Below are 17,201 nucleotides of genomic sequence, written 5' to 3' on the forward strand. Positions count from 1 at the left end.
AAACAAAAGTCTGCATTAATTTCAAGTAACTTTATAGAATTTCTTCACACAACATTCAATTCATTTAACATTGATCATGAAATGGACACAGTAGAACAGGCTTTCCCCAATTCTCATGCTTTTATTTAAGTATCAAATTATCTTTTTTTCCTTCAAATGAAGAAGGAATGCTGGTATCGGTTCAAGTTAGAAAGTGGGTTATCAAAACCACTATCTTGCTGAAGAGGCTGGGGATCCCACACCATTTTTTTCCCAAGCATTTGTTGCAGCACCTTCCTACAATCTGGTGATACACCGAGTTGCGTTACAGCAGAATTTGATTTGTTGGAGCTGAGGAACGAAGCATGCTCTGGGTTTCTTACCAGGTACCGCCTACCATAAACTTTAGTGCTGCTTTTTGTGCTGAGAATCTTGCTCATTGCCATTAGAAACGTCTCTCCAAGAAGTAACAACATTTTCATCTGCAGGGGAAAAAGACCTGATGTGAGGAAACTCTAAACTCTTCACCGTATGCAGTCTGTGCCTGCACACCTATATCCTGAACAAAAAGCCAGTACTAGAGAGGCATATCACTGTGATCCAGATGCAGGCTTCCATTCACAGAACTCCATTCATTGCAGCTTCCTTCATCTCTTTCTGGAGTTTCTTGAAAACCAAATTCTTGAGTTCTTTTAGATTTAGTTTTCCATTTTCCACACGACCGGATACATTTATCCTCTTTCAAGACCGTTCTTTCATTCTTGCTCTTAAGCATATGATGAGCTGGCCCAGAGATAGTATGGCCATTTGTAAAGCTGGGTGCATGCGTATTTTCTAATGTCACTTGAAAAACAGATGGAGGAGCATTTTGGTGTACTATATTACTAGCAGCACACAAGAGTCCTTTGTCTGCATTTATGATGGGGCAATATTTTTCTCTTCTTCCATCTTCATCTGGATAAAACCTTGGCAGAGCATCTCTTGAAGCACCATCCAGATTTTTAGAATTATTCTCGTTCTGAATATTTGAAGTCATTGTTTCATGAAGCACACGTTGAGCTTCAGTCTGCATTGCATCAAACTGCTGTCTCAAGTCACGAGGTACAAGCTTCTGGATGACTTTGTCATTGCCTTTTTCGGTAGTGCTTTTGTCACATGATTTGTTTTCCATATGGTTTGACCTGGTCTGAAGCATGCGATCTCTTCTTGAGTACTGTGCTCCAGGTGACAGATCAGAATTTAGTAGCAGAGCTAGGAAAGAAGGGAAGGAAATAGATTCATTTAAGAAAGTTAATGCTGGAAAAAAAACTACATTATCTTTTTTAAATAGAGAATTGTAAGCACTGTCAAAATAAGCAGCTTATATTTACATTTTCATTAGCAAGCTTATAAACAAACAATACTTCACCATCCATCTGCATGTTCATTACTACATGCATTAAACCAATACAATCAAGAAGAGAACGATTACCGAATCCAACATACCTGAGCAGGTAGACTTGCTCTGGGGAATGTGTCGAAGAGGTGTTTCCAGTCCTTTAGCCATTGTAGCAAGCTTACTGGCAGCATCCATTATTTTCTTTTCAGCTCTGCCAAGAATAGCAGAACATGAAAAAAAAAAAAAAGTTTAAGTGTAACTCCTTTTCAGCTCTGCACTCTACTTCAAGGTAATGTTAGCGAGAGTCAAAGAATACTGAAAAGACAGTAGGCCAGACTGCTCGGCAGTGACCCCATGCCAATATGAGCAGACTGGCAAGACTTCAGGTCAGTTTGCTCTGAGGCGGACAAACACCAGACTAACGTCTACACACCTCTTTCAAAACCAACAGTAATTTCCAAACATACTTGAACTTACCCTTCATGTTTCCCATTATCAGTAAGAAGTTGTTGAAGGCATGTCAAATAGTATTTGCGCATTTTCCGTGCAGTCTCTTGGCGTTCTTTTAAAACCTCCACTTTAATCATTTCAGCAGCTCGCTCCTTACTTTCATGGATATAACAAATCATATCACCTACAAAGACACTGCATTAGTACCAGTTTTTCCCCAGAGTGGGGGAAAAAGCCAATACCACAAACTGGATTTTCCAGCAGACCTGGAGGAAATAAGCAAGGGCCTGGATTTACCCGCCAGCATTCCACCCACATCCTTGTGCCAAGTGTTACCTACTGGATGAGTGCCACTGAAGATGACAACCCATCAACATGCAGCATCAGACAGGAATTCAGTTGTCCGATTCTGCATCTTAAGCAGTAATAGAAAACACTAGGCACAGAGACTTAGGAGGAATGTTGGCTGGTAAAATGTGGTTCTAGGAATTCTTCAATAGCAGTGCAACAGGTGTTTGGGAATCTGCTGCACTCAGGTAAGATCTGGCACTACACTAAACCCTCTCCCCTCAGCCAGAGGGTGCTAATTAAGCCAGAAGGCAAGATACAGCACATGAGGAAACCAGATTCTCCCTCAGGTAGGTGGATTGTCTGCTGGAGAAACAAAATCAGTTCTCAAAATACACTTCACCACTTTAAAAGACATAATACAGTGTAACAAAGCAAGAAGGATACAACAAAGCTTCACCCATCACAATTAATCTTGTCTAAGATTATGGTGACAATTCCAGTTCTCACATTCAGTCTAGTAAGGAGAACAAATCTACTGCTTATGTAATTTTGCTGTCAGATCCCTGCGCAAGTTGGGTGAAGGAGGAGGAAGCAACAAAGGAAATTATTCTGCTCTCCTAAATTTTTAGCGGACTTTAGTACTTACACTTAATCTTGGTCACAGCTTTAATGTACTGAGCACGCATTTCTTCCAGCCCTTTCACAGAGTCAGAGGATGTACAAGGGTTTGAGATGCCTCCCTTTGACAGTGACCTGAAACACATATAAGTCACGCTGCGTAAGAAAAGCAATTTCTAGCTTAAAAAAAAAACAAAAAACAACAAAACCCACACACCAAAAAGAACCCAGCCTGATTAGCTTTTTTTAAATACCTTGGTGGTGTTTCCAGGGCTTTCAATTTAGTCTTCATCTCAGAGTTTTCTGCAATTAGAGCTTCTAGAACCTTCTCATTTTCTATAAAAAAAAGTGATCATCATAATTCACTGCACTTCTCTGAAGTTCAACAAAAGTTATTACATAAGCTGCTGTCTCTAGTATAAGAGCTCAATGTCACAAAGCATCATCAGCAAATGGACAGCTGTTGTAGTAACAAGCACATCTAAATGAATCACAACACATTTCAATGAAGCCTGAATACAGAAATCATCTCATAGAGTAAATAAATAAGCTTAAAGCCTTCACACCCCAATACTCACACTATGCTGGAGGCAAAGCTTCAGAGATACCAGGCATAGATGTATAGAAAGGACAGGGAAAAATAGCAAGGGTTGTTTTGACAAACATCAAGAAAGAATATTATTAGTTTGTGGGTTAAAATTGTGTGTTCTTTGGGGTGGAGAGAAAAGAGATAAAAACTTGGTGATCGTGGATTCAGTTTTGGTTGTTTTGGTTTTGTTTTTTTAATAACCAAAAGCCAGTATTACAGAGAAGGGCTGGACTTCCATGCTGAACTCTGCTCGATGCTACTAAGAGGCATATAAATATTATGATGAGCCACTGCAGAGAATAAGAAGATAGTGGAGCTGAAAATGCCCAGAGCAAGCTGATACTGAAGACTGCTGACCATGGCATACAGGTAGTCTACCTGTGGGTCACCTCTTGAAAGTTAAAGAACCTTAAAACCCATTTATTAGCTATATAATCTAAGCAAATATTTTGAAAAGAGGTGCAGATATTTACTGTAACTTGAATAATTTATTTATAAACTTAGATAGACCCATACAAATCAAGAGTTGATTACTAGCTTTCCTATTTTAGGAAGAAAACCAACATGAATTGAACACCTATACTGAATGCTGGAAATATCTCCAATGCACGCAGCCACAGAAGTTCTCACATGAACCATGGCCTATGGAAAACAAAGACATGCTCTCCATTTTATGGTGACAGTCTTACTAAAGCCAAGTCTTCCTTCTGGAAGAATCAAGGCTTTCTGAGCAGACTATGAAGACCTGAGCAAGACACAGACAAGTTTGGTGTTCTTCCTTCTTTACAATGATGCACAGAAAAAGCAAGACGCAAGCAGCCATCCTGGAACACAGAAAGAAACAATTCAAAGCCTTCAGAGATCCTCATTTGTGGTCCAAATCTCATTGAGCAGTTGAAAGCTGTATCCATGATGACCCTGGTGGCAGCAGTAGCCTCTGTCTTTGTTAACAGACCTACTATTATCCTTCACTCTTTCCTCCAGTCCCCAAGGAAGTTTACACACTATGTAGTTGTTGACAAAAGAGCACAGAAACAGTATTACACAAGTCTGTATGACTTACCCACCTGGCCTTACTCACAAATCTGCAAGCTGGAAAAAACCTTTCCCTTACAAAGGTACAACATTTTACTCCTCCTCATTGAGCACAAAATTTATTAAAGCAGGCAACAGAGACTTTTCATTAAAAAAAAAAAAAAAAAAAAAAAAAAAGAAAAGAAAAAGAAAAGGAAAAAACCCCACCCCACACAAGCCACAGCCTTTGGCAAGTAGTCACTTGGTACATCCTACTACCTCACGTTTGCTCTCTCCAAACTGGCCATTTGCCAAATCTGCTTCCAGAGGCCACAGTGACCTTGCACTAAGACACGCTTAAACAATTTTGTACAGTTACCAACCCTTAGGATGCAGTTTGAGACCTCTCCTGAACTAGAACCTTCAGCAACTCCAATTCTTGCCATGCTCTAAGGAGACCCTAAAAAAAAAAATGTCCTGAATACTATTGTGTACAGCTTCAACTGATTAAAACACTGCAGGGAGAAGGATCCTCTTATTCAATCGCCAACATGTTTTCCTTCAGAGAAAACATCACTCTCTTTGTTCTGCTCCTTAAGACAAAGACTGCTACTGACTTTAATACAGCTGAATAAGGGGATAGAGTTCCTCAGATACCAACTGAATAGGAACTGTGCTCCATATGTCACATTATGCCCAATTAGAAAAGAATTAAGTTCTTCAGCACAGGAATGAAGCAAAGTAGACATTCCCCCTACAAATCCTCTCAAAAATAAACCTAGACAAAAGGAATTCTTGTTGCTATCAGATACAGATGAATTAATATGACTTCCTCCAAGTGAAAAGCCTACATGCAAGGCTCATAGAGGAAGACACAACCGCAGGAGTAGTTACCAGTACAGCAAAGCTGTTTGATATGCCAAAGACTTTTCCTCCTCATTAACCCAGATTTCACTATGGCCAGAGACTTCTGCCAAGTTAAATAAAGCAACAAATGATGGAATCTATTATTCTGAAAGGATGACAGATGCACATGGTGCAACAGCATCCAAAATAAATGCAGATAGCAATATCAAGTCACATAATATTGCAACTGACTAAACTGATGGTCAGGTCTCAGGGAGGTTTTACCACCAGGCAGTACCAGTCTGCCCACAGAAGGCAATATGGAAATTAAGAATGCCAAGAATGGGATGTTGGGCAGCAAAGAGAAGACAATCACAGCCAGCGGGGTGCGTATTAAACCAGACTACTGGATAACACCACTATTGAATCAGAAGCAGTCTCCTACAGCGGAGGAATCTCAAGCAAGTTATTTGCACCATCTTCTTCCATTAGATATAGCTTCAGAAAAGCCTTATTTCCATACTACAGGCAGAAGCCTTCCTTTTGGTGACTATTTCAAAAAACAGACTGGATATTTCATATCTATCATTGGTAGAGACAGTCATCACACACGAAAAAGATTTAAGAACTAGGGACCTTTTCTCTGTCATCTCTCCCATATTTCTCATTTCCAAGCGACACAAAGGAAAAAACATTTGATTTAGAAGGTGAAGGCTAAATAAAGCCTACTTAAAGCCTACTTTAATGTTTACCAAAAAAAAGAAAGAAAATAAACAGAACTACACCTTCAAGCTATTATTAACTGCAGGAAGGTACAAGAAAACAGTGGTGACTAGCTTATTACTAGTGGTACCAAGATGAGCCACGTAACACTAGGGGCCACTCTGCTCTTTATACTCCCGCTATGGCGGGCAATGAGTACGTGCATGGTAGCAGTACAGGCCCAAAGGAGACAGCTAAAGAACTCCCCAACTCATACATATATAAGTATATGTATGTGCACATGTGCGCATTATCTGTATAACTCTATGAGCAACAGGATCCACACGTACACATATTCAAAGAACATCTGCCACATGTTCAGATTTCCTCTATTCTTTTCCTGATACACACAGGATAGTACTAAAGTGATTAATTAATATTTCAAGCCAAGAGCTTGGGGGAGTTTCTTAGCGGTCAGATGGTGTCAGTTTGTGGTTTGTTGTTGTAGGGGGTTTGGTTTTTTAAGTATGCACACACACCCGTTACATTCACTAAGAACTAAATGATGCAACAGATTAAAGAGACTCATGCGGCCAGCAAGACAGAGCCATTCAAAGTTGGGTTTAGGTGACTAACAATCCTACCTTGGATCTGCTCTGACTTCGCTTCACGTTCCTTCACAGCAAGCTGAAGATGTTTCTGGGCTATCTTCAACTCTCTTTTCAAGTCCTGGCACACAGCCTCTCTTTTTTCAAGCTCCTGGCAGCAGTGTTCACAGCAAAAGTCTTCCCAAGACCCAAGGTTCCTTTTTGTACATTTCTGACCTGCAACAGTAATTGCTGAAAGTTATACATCAACTATGGAGGTAAAAACCCCAAAAGAATCAACCCAGCCTATTTCCAGCGCTCTACTTAATCTTCCTCTTACTGGGAAACACATAATGCATCAGTCTAATTCAAATAATCACAAGAGGCTGGAGCCCCATTAGAGAAGGTGCAGCAGCATCTATTCAAGTCATTGAGCCTTCACAGTCTCAATACACTCCCATCAGTGACAAGTTGAGTCTTCAGTCAGTGATATGGGACTTGGATGTTGAATTTTCCATTTTTAAGAAAAAAAACCAAACAAACCAAACAAAAATCAGTCAAGCATGGTCTTTTGGAGTCAGCTGAAGGCAACTCTCCCAGCTGGGAAGCCTCACATGTGGCTGAGTCCAGTTAAGAAATTCACAAAGACTGGGCTACTTCCAGGAAAGCAATGGCTACTCTGTATAGCCAGGACAGGGAGCTCTAGAGACAGAAGCAGCGCTGCACTGCTCGTATTGTTTTGTGTTAATAGATGGTTTGTTATTTTGGCATTGAAGGAATTCAAGCCACACTATAGGCATAGAGCCAAAGACTCTCTTGGGTTTTCTTGCTTTATGTTGTTCAGTTGCATAAGAACACAAACTAAACAGAAAGCTCCAGAGAGATTTCTGTACCTCCCAGGAAGTTTTTCCCCAGCTACACTGTCTCCAGCTTTGCCATAGTACACATAACAGCTTTGGGAAGACCTACAAGGCCAAAGTATACACTGGGGGCTGGGAAGGAAGGAAGAAGAAAAAAGAGAGAGGGAGAGAAACATCACATGGGGATTTGCTTTTTCTCAACTACATTCTTGATCAAAAGAATCAGAAAAGATTGCCATGCCAGGTGAAGCATAATTCTTGACACACCAGTATCTTTTACACGAATACAGAATTGCTTGTCTTATCTAGTGTCAACAGCAAGTAGTATAATTCAATTTTCAAAGCTCTGATTTAGTATTACCCATTTAAAACACATTGTTCAGACCATACTTTGCTCATCATGATCAACACTGGCTTGCTTATGAGCTGTTATACACCAAAGGTATTAGTGTTCGTGTCCACAACCCCCAAAAACTATCTGCTGCAAGTGTAAATACAACAGCTGTTTCTTTACTCCAGAAGAATGGCTTTAAAAAGCAGAAAGCTACTACCATTTAGTAAAATGAAACCTCAACGTCTAGCATTAAGTTAGTAAGCTGAAGATCAGTACCACATGTTGCAGTTTGTGACTTTGATATAGTACAAGTTTATGCAACGTTAAAGAACCTTGCAGTCAGAACTGCATCTCCCTCTATCACCTGAATATTCACTCATTAACTAACTTTGCATTGGAGTCATCAGTAAGACTATTAATTGACTATTAAAGACTGCTACTAACAAGCTTAAATTTGATGATACATAATTTGCCAGTTTAAAAAGCAAACCCGATACCTTTGTCTGTTTCAGTTTCCTGCAAGGGTGGCTGTAGTCTTAGCTTCTTTTGTGCTTCTGCTTGGTGTCCAACATTGCACGCAGGAGGTCTTGCCATGTCCACGGGATCTCCTCCACCACGTTGCAGGCAAGAGCATGCTTCTTTATTTACATTACTCACTAGCTCTTCGTATTTCTGCAATTGAAAAAATACTTCCTAAAAACCAAACACCAAGCAAAAAACTTTTCCACCTTATCTATAAAGTAGGCAAGTAGTATGTTATGCATAAAACCAAGCAACCCTGGCCACAAAGTAGCTTTAGTAATTGTAATGCAGGTGCTTTCACCCTGCAATGGAACTGTATATCGCAGCTCAAATCAAGAGGAAAATACATATTCTAACATACAGAAGTTTTATTTTGCATAATTCACTGCAACAGCAGTACGTGGCTATCTTGAGTTTCAGTTTGGAAATGTCAGTAGCCCTTAACACTGCAGAACTATACAGTGTCTTCAAATAGTTGAAGCTAACTTGTTTTTTTAAAAGGTATATCCAGCAGAAAAAAGGGCTGGACTCATCTAAAGTTTCTACACAAATATGGGTAGCAGAGCAACAGGAATGCCTTCTAGAAAAATGTAACTCCTTTGTTTATTATTATTATTATGGTAGCTTAAGAGATGACCTAACTAAGAAATTAAAGACTTCACTAGATAAGGTGGTTCAAGTCAACCAGTGTTTTGAAGTTCAATAGCATATTAAAAACAGTTTACCAACAGACATTCATATCTATTACAGAAGATGCATCAGGCATGGGAAAAACCTTCCGATTCTCTTTATCATTGTGAAAAATACTCATGACAAAAAAACTCCAAAGGACCACTTTCTGAACAGAAACATATTATCACTAAGAGACCAGGTAATTTTGTCATAAGAAGTCACTTTACACTTATTTCCCCCTGTCCTGCCTTTTCTTGAAAAGGCGGCAGTTTCATTCTCTGTCCTATTCTTGGATAATTCCCCAGCTGCTAAACACTGGGCAGCAATGACACTTCCAGCAGGATGCTCCCCATAACTAAAAACTACTACAAGCATAAGCGTTAGAGAGAAAAGAAAAAAAAAAAAACTGCCAGAACATCAGAAGCAGAAGCTTCTGGACAGATTTCTGCTTAGCCCCACACTCCTCTAGAAGCAAATAGGATGTCTTTCCTCATTTGGGCAGGCACATTGAAAAGTATTTCCTAGAGCCACAATAAAGTTAAGCAATACTATTATTCCCAAGATAGATTAGTTTGTTAGTTATTCAATTCAGTTCTACTACAGATAATTTGCAAAAAGGATTTACTGTTTTCATCTTTACTTTTATCAGAAGTGGGGGGAAAAGTCACATGATCCATGATCACTATTCAATCACCATTACAAACTGCTAAATTTCTAGGAGAAAAAAAGAAAAAAGAAGCAGCTACGCAAAAAATATAAGCTTGACCTTCATGACAGAACCCACCTAAGAGGTTAGAAGGAACCTTCAACAGGATCCCAAGCTTAAGATGGTGGATTCACCTCCTTAATTTATGAATCTTGGCATTAAAGAATGATACTCCTAACCTGGCTTTCTCTTCTTCAAAGACTGAAGATATCAAAGCTACACCCTTTCCCTTTTCACTTGCTAATGCAAGATTTAGCCCTCTTACAGTTTCACAGGACTGTTGTTTTCGATGAACTCAAATTTTGGATTCTCCAATTCTCACAATTATGTGGATATTTTATATTGGGAGAAAACAGGTATGAGTGACTTCTCAGGTCCCTTTTCTGATTGGCAGTTATAATTTACAGAAGTATTACCTCTTTCCATTCTTGCTCTTTCTTTTCCAGAATTGTGTAAACTGTGGTCCTGTAGGCCTTTTGTAAGCAAGCCTTCAGTTTGTCTTTGCATTGACCATTTAATTGACTACAAGCATCAAAACACTTATCCTTCCAAGAATGCTTACTATGCGTGCACTTGACTAGTTCTTTGTGCATTTCACTTAACAAGCCCTTAAGCTCAACCAGAGTCTTCTCCTCAAACAAATTAATTTTGTCCTGCAGTCTCTTTGTTTCCTGAGCCTCCCATTCTCGCTGCTTTTGGTGTAGTAACGTCTTTATTTCTGCTTCTTTCTGAATGGAGAGCTCATTCTTCTGCTTTGCAAAATCCTCCTTTGCTGTTGCAAGTACCTCTTTAATTCTGTTTCTATGATCATTTAAGAATGATCGGTAGTCTCTCTCATTTTTCTCTTGTATCTGCAGGATTTCCTCTTGCTTTTCTTTGTTCCACTGAGCACGGGCTTTTGCTAGTTCTGCTTTGATAGCTGCAGGGATTTCTTCTTTCTTTAGCTCCAATTCCTTCCTGAGAGAAATTACTTTTTCTTCAAGTTCTTTAATTCTTGGTCCAGATTTCTCAGTGTTCTCATACTCTTTCTTCCATTTCTCTTCAGCAGCCGAGAGAACTAGGGCCAACTGGTGAATACATAATACAGTCATAAATATCTACATACATTTACATACACATAGTATAACCCTGAGTTATCATCAATCTATTGGTGATTATTTTCAAATTATTTAATAAAAGCAATCCTATATAGACAAAAAAAATAGATCAGAACCAGAGTACGCTAGAAATACATTTCCTTAATGATTCCCCACTGATGCCTACATTAATTCCTCAGTTGTATAAGGGCTTTGGAAGACTGAACTCTACCAATACACATATACAAGTATTTTTGACTACCTGCTTTGCTGCAGTCTCTTTGTGTTCTTTTTCCCATTTTTCTTGTTCTATCTTTAGATGTACTTTGTACTCTTTGAGGTCTGTTAATTCTTGAAGCCACCTGGCATGAGCTTGGGTTAAAGCTGTATCTACCTATAAGAGGTTATAAAAACCAAACCTACTTCAGTCACCACCACCAAATACATTTTCACTATTTTCGTGTAGCAATGAAATAACATACTTCAGTTTGGATTGCCTATGTTTACAGAACTTAAACAAATCAGACCAGCAGCATCTGATGCATTTCTTGATGCAAAATGATATATTTTTCTTAACAAAATGGTATAAACTAAGTCAGCATTGCTCAACTCTGTTCAAAACTGGTCTGTGTGAAGAACAGCTATAAAAAACAAGCTACATACTACAGCTTCTTTAGTTTTATAATATAATTCTAATATAGCAAATAATTACTGAGTTTAAGAGAAAGCTAGTGGAAAAGAACTTTTTTTTTTTTTTGGTGACTTAGTTGCATATGGCAGTTTCACAGGCTCCAGGCAGACAGAACAATTATTTGTTACCTGGCTGGCAAGATCTTTATGGTACTTATTTTCCAGTTCTATTTCAAATTCTTTTAAGGCCTTTTCAGAGACCGTATTTTCTTTCAGAGTCTTCTGGATCTGCAGCCTCTGATCTTCAACAATCCCTTCTAACTCTTTAGTTGAAACTTCGTCCACAACTGTTACTTGGTCAGTTTGGCTGCTGCAGTCATTACATTCAGCTACGGTCCTTCTTGTTTCTTCCAGCCTACTTTGCCATTCTCTTTCTATTTTTGCAAAGATTTGTTCTTTATTCTAAGGAAAAAAATATTTTTTAAGAAAGTCTCTCCAGTGTCCAAATAACTAGAATTTCACTGGTATTTGACAAACCAAATCCTGTTTACACCAATCATCTTCCCTGATAATGGAGAAGAGCAAAACCATGCTCAGAGAGGAAGGAGACTGGTAACTCATCACAGCTTTTGTCTATGGGGTAGGATACACAAAGGACTTCTATAAGATAACCAAACACAACAACAGAAAGCACAACCACACACCCAGGGATGAGGGTGGAAAACTCTAGCATGCTACCAGCCGTGACACTCAGGATGTTCTGCATGTTACTTTACAAGGTCTAGGGGCCTTTTGTAAAAAATCTTAAGAATGTGTTGTAACACCTACTGACTTCTTCAGAGGCTCCTAAAATGACAGATCCTTAAAAGCCACTTCAAATGGTAGACTAACAGTGCGTAAGTCTGTCTACGTACAAGTTCTTTCAGAAAATAAAAAATTTAAAAAAATTTGACTCCCCCTGGTCTAAGTTCCACACCTCTTTTTCTTCCTTCTCCCAGTGAACTTTGGCTAACGCAACTTCCTCTTCAACCTGCTGTTTTTTTTCTTCCAGCCACTGCCTCTTTGCTGCTATCATAGCGCTGCTGTGTTTCTCTTCAAGCTCAGTCCTCAGAAGGTTAAGAGCACCTTCTTTTTCTTCCAGCAGCTGTTTCTTGAGCTAGGGGTGAAAAATTAAAATTAAAATATTCTCCTAGGCAAAGCAAACTGCTCTGGTACAAAGTAATGAGAAAGCATGAGTGACAGGATTAACTCTGTAGAGCCTGTGCACTGATCTTCCCGATGACACCTGGACAAGAGATTCAGCTCTCAAAAGGAGGTGTTTTAAGGCATGATATCAGAGGTTACTATAGGCTGTTGCTCTAAAGTAAGTTTTTTTTTAATCAGACATCTTTATTCCCACCATACTTTGTGCTGCACCTCTTTACTGCACTTGCTCAGCAAGGCAGTTGACCTACTTTAGTCATTTCACACTGATATATTCAGAAAAATAAAGTTTTTAATCAATACAGCAGTTTGAATTATTTATTACTTAAAACACCCACAGTATTTTCAGATCAGTTTTATATAGGGAGAAGAAAATTTGTATTGTCATCTAGTTTTTAGAAAATGTCTCATGAATGTAAAACCTCATGCTATTGACCGAGCAGTCCTCAAAAGTCAGATTTATGAAAGTTGGCTACATGAAAATGAATGACTACTGGACTTCTATAATATTTTAAACCCCAGGACACAATAGCAGGTTAATTTAACATAGGTGACATGTATAAACTTTCTGATATAGCTATATCTCTTCCAAGTATCTTAACAATTACAAAGTTAAATACACTTAAGGATATTACATTTTGAAAAAAGTCTGAAATGATATGTTTTATAGGTATTTCCACAAGTACCTTCTCTTCCTTTAACTGCTGCTCTTGCTCAAATTTCTGCCTTAAAGTAGCTTCCAAGGTGTCCTTCTCCCCACAGACTCCAATGTAACATTCTTTCACTGCAGTCATCTCTCTGTTCAGCTCCTCTATGTTAGCCCTTCACAGGACAGATTATTTATAATCAATTAGTCTTCACACTCTCAGGACAGCAAGTCTGTACTTGCTGAAGTGTAACTAGTACTGAAGGCCTTACAGGAAACGTGGAAGTTTCAGTAAAAGTGGAAAAAATGGCAAGTCTTACTTTAACTGTGAGATTGTCTCTTCGTAAGTTTGAATAAGTTGCTGTTTTTCTGCAGCACACCTCTTCGCCAGGTCTTCCTCAAAATGAGCTTTTGTATCCTCGTGATGTTGCTGGTAAATTCTTTCACACCTAAAATTAAGAAAGGAAAAACAAACTACCTAGGTTTCCTCACACCCTTTTAAACAAGAGTTCAACTTTTCCTTAAGAAACTGGCCTTCTAACGTTGACCTCCCTTTGTACCAGCTACCTCATACGATATTGTACATGCAGGCTAGAAGTCCGCAAATGGAACTAAACAGAGCTAACAGACATACCTGTCAATGGCTTCTTGTTTATCCTGATCAAAATCCTGAACCATCTTTCTCATCTGACAACACAGATCTTGATTTAAGCTTTTCAGTTTTTCCTCATTTTCCTTCAGTTCTTCAATAGCAGAAGTATGGTTCTGGACAAACAAGGGCCAAGTAATAGGTAGGTCAAAAAGAACCTTTTCTAATTGCAGGTTTTAGGACACAGGGGAGAGTAGTTGGGGTTTTTTTGGGTGGGGTTTTTTTTGTAGGAATAAGCAGCACCTCTGTCTCACCTCAACTTCTTGTAGCAAAGCTTCATTAGCCTTTCTGAGTCTCAGAACTTCTTCCTTAAGTTTATCAGAAACTGAAGGACTGGCCACTGAATTATCATTCCGATTTGTGACAGGCTGAAATTAAACAAAATTAAGACGATATCTCTTGATACATATGATTTAGAAGATGACGCCTAAAAAAGTTAAAGCTGTCAAATAAAAATTGTACTTAAACATAAAATAAAAAACAGAGGATACCATAAAATAAAAAAACCAGAGGAAACCATTGCAGCACAAGATACAACAGTATGACTGCTACTCTAGATGAATACTTGAAATTCAAAGCATCATGAAGGTTTAAAGAAGCACATGTTCAACGTCATGTCTGCAACTTAATGACGACTATCATCCAATAGAGAGCAGACTTCTCAAGCATATTATATTCCTATCCCACATCCAGGTCACAATGTATAGATTACAAAAGCAGATGTTACAAGTTTGATCAGTTTATAGAGGGATGGTAATAGCGGGGTGAAGAGAGATGCAATATCAAAGAGATTCCTTGTTGATCAAATTACATAGTGAAGGCACTCTGTTTAATGTTCCATTTGTATAACCTACCGATACTATTGGCTTTCTCAGAGAAATTACAAGGCCTTTTTGGCCAAAGAAAACCTACTTCCTCCAGAGAAATTCAGTTCTGAAAAAAGCAGTGGCCATTAAGTGCTATCAAGCAAGCCATCATACTAGGACTTGCCTGATAACACATATGGTGCCCATGTTCTGCTATTTCAGTTTGCTTCTTTTTTAGCAAAAATACAGAACAAGGCATCATCCAAATCACAATACTTTCCTTAAGATCAATGACAGATTTACTTAGTTGCTATAGACACTCAGCTATGAGTAAATTCTTTGGTCCATTTTCATAAGTTTAATGTTCGTTTCGTTCACTAAAATCCAGTGCATCTTCACTTTTAAAAGAAGTGTAAAGGAACAAACCTCTGACTCTTTTGATGCTTTTTCTGCCTTCAACAACTGCTTGTATTCCTCTAACGTCTTCTGGCAGTCTTTAAGATCATTCTGTAATTGAGTAACCTGGTTTCTCTTCATTTTATTACTGCTCAATAAGCGTTCCAGCTCAGCTTTTAATTCTACAATAATTTCATCTTTAGAGAGCTCTTTATCCATGTCTCTGTTCTGCATTGCACTATTAGGGAAGACAATCAGTTCAGTATTTAAAAGACGAAACACATTTATCTGAAAGGTAGCGACAGCAAAGAGAAGAGCAACTAATGCTACCACAAATAGGATAACAGTAAAAAGAACGAGATAACATGAATACAAAAGCCATGTGTTATTTCACAAAGTAGCAATTAACATACAGAAAGCTTCTTCAATTAGCTGTTTTCCCAAAGGATTCGTTCTCACATGATATGAGGTATTTTGGGACAACTCAATTGGCTGGGTTTTTTTAAAAGACAGCTTTAGTATTAAGTAACTATGTGGAATCCTTGAGCAAAAAGGTATCCATGCATATAATCTATACAATTCAAGGAAAAGCAATGTAGTCACTATAAAAATCTGAAGATTTATTAAGCAGCAATTAGCATCCAATTTATTATATCAGTTGTTTCCTGTTTCCCAGATTACCAGGAATACAAGCAGTATTTCACGTATCTACCAAAAAAACTATATGCTGATCCAGTAAGGCCATCTTTTTACGTATCACTTGTATAATTTCTTGAGAATTTTAGATTTTTTTTCTTTCAACAAGGATCACTCAATACCTGCAGAACCTTGGTTTCTTCCCGGTGATTTTTTTAATTCCCAAATCTACATAGGAATCACCCAGATTTGTACGCAGCTCTCCACCTGAATCATTCAAAAATACTCCAAGCTTGGCAGCAGACTCATACAAAGCTATTTCTTCCTTCAGTTCCATTAATTCTTCCTTAAAGGAAGAGAAAGAAAAAAATAAATTACACTAAGCAGAGAAACTCCGAGCAAACACATCAGGTCCATGATGACTCTTCCAAAGATGACAAATACATGGAGATATTCTCTCTAAATATAGTTGTATTTAGCTGTATTTACTTGAATCATCTAGCATTAGTTTTATTTCTTTACACTATCATTTTTGATACCTCTAGCAAAACATATGTTAAAACTACAATTTAGGGAATATTTTCTGTTGTTCAGTATATTCTATTGTTCATCTATGTACTATTCTTTCTTTTGCTCTTACTTCTTTTCTGCTGCCCTTGTACAGTAAAGTGGATGACAACAAAAAAGTACGTAGCTAGAAAAAATACATATTGCTTTAGTACTTATTAGCATTTGTAACTTCCAAGATGATAGATTTAAGTCAAATACATGAACTGAATTGGAAACAGACTTCCAATCATATTTTACAGAGGACTCGCTAGCATTCCCTTTTGCTGGCAAAAGGTAATTTTCAGAATATAGTATCCCCAACTATCCCTATAGTCTAATTCAACTATCCCTATAGTCTAATTAAGTTACAAGATTCCCAGCACATAGAATTTACATTTTTTTTTTTCCATAAGCAGGTTAGATAGATGGATGATAGCAGATTTGTGCCAATACATATGCTCTACTGTGTTTTAATGGAGGGAGAAAAACCAACCACAAAACAACATGCAATACTGGGAGATATAGTAGTGAAAGGAGATATTTCCCCAAGTATAAGGAGTTTCAGCTACCAGCCCCTACTCTATAATACCTGCCCTCCTAAAAATCAAAACAGTAAAGTATTTAATAAAATTAAATTAACCTGCAAAGCCTTGTTCAGGTTATTGCTCATCAGGTGTGCAGACTGAGCTTGTTGCAATTGAAACCGTAACTGATTTGTCTCCTGCATCGAGCCTATTGAAGGAAAGAAAAAGAAAACAAAGAAGTAGTCATAAATACACAAGAAAGACTAACAAAAAAATCTGGAAAAACATCACTTACAAGTAGCGATGTCGATTCTGGTACTAGGCATTACTCTATCTCTACTTCCTTGAGCTCACTAGTAACTACTACATACATTGTTATTAAAGCACTTCAATGTGTGAAGGTAGGCAGAAGTCAAATACACAAAGAGCAGAATATTTTACATGCTATTCCTACAAGTTTCTAAGAATCAGCTTCCAGCCACAAAACTAGTTCTTTTCCTGTTGAGATTTGATATTGAAATGGCAAGTCAAATGCTTA

The 17,201-nt window shown here is 38.1% G+C and overlaps 1 protein-coding gene across 1 annotated transcript in view; it reads right to left on the reverse strand.

Annotated features, from left to right (window-relative positions):
- Window positions 1-273: 273 nt before the first annotated feature.
- CEP152 (centrosomal protein 152) overlaps window positions 274-17,201 on the reverse strand; it is a 29,729-nt gene continuing 12,801 nt past the window's right edge. Inside the window, exons 11-28 of the mRNA XM_080394654.1 lie at window positions 16,780-16,871; window positions 15,773-15,936; window positions 14,985-15,192; window positions 14,007-14,120; window positions 13,738-13,868; window positions 13,424-13,552; window positions 13,144-13,279; window positions 12,231-12,410; window positions 11,444-11,716; window positions 10,887-11,018; window positions 9,965-10,615; window positions 8,146-8,320; window positions 6,512-6,691; window positions 2,971-3,052; window positions 2,745-2,851; window positions 1,835-1,991; window positions 1,465-1,568; window positions 274-1,230 (exon numbers count right to left, since the gene is read on the reverse strand). Of these exons, the coding sequence (XP_080250780.1) occupies window positions 557-1,230; window positions 1,465-1,568; window positions 1,835-1,991; window positions 2,745-2,851; window positions 2,971-3,052; window positions 6,512-6,691; window positions 8,146-8,320; window positions 9,965-10,615; window positions 10,887-11,018; window positions 11,444-11,716; window positions 12,231-12,410; window positions 13,144-13,279; window positions 13,424-13,552; window positions 13,738-13,868; window positions 14,007-14,120; window positions 14,985-15,192; window positions 15,773-15,936; window positions 16,780-16,871 (3,689 nt within the window). The 3' untranslated portion in view covers window positions 274-556. The remainder of the gene's footprint in view (window positions 1,231-1,464; window positions 1,569-1,834; window positions 1,992-2,744; window positions 2,852-2,970; window positions 3,053-6,511; window positions 6,692-8,145; window positions 8,321-9,964; window positions 10,616-10,886; window positions 11,019-11,443; window positions 11,717-12,230; window positions 12,411-13,143; window positions 13,280-13,423; window positions 13,553-13,737; window positions 13,869-14,006; window positions 14,121-14,984; window positions 15,193-15,772; window positions 15,937-16,779; window positions 16,872-17,201) is intronic.

This window comes from Falco punctatus, assembly GCF_963210335.1.
Source record: "Falco punctatus genome assembly, chromosome: 7".
NCBI lineage: Eukaryota > Metazoa > Chordata > Aves > Falconiformes > Falconidae > Falco > Falco punctatus.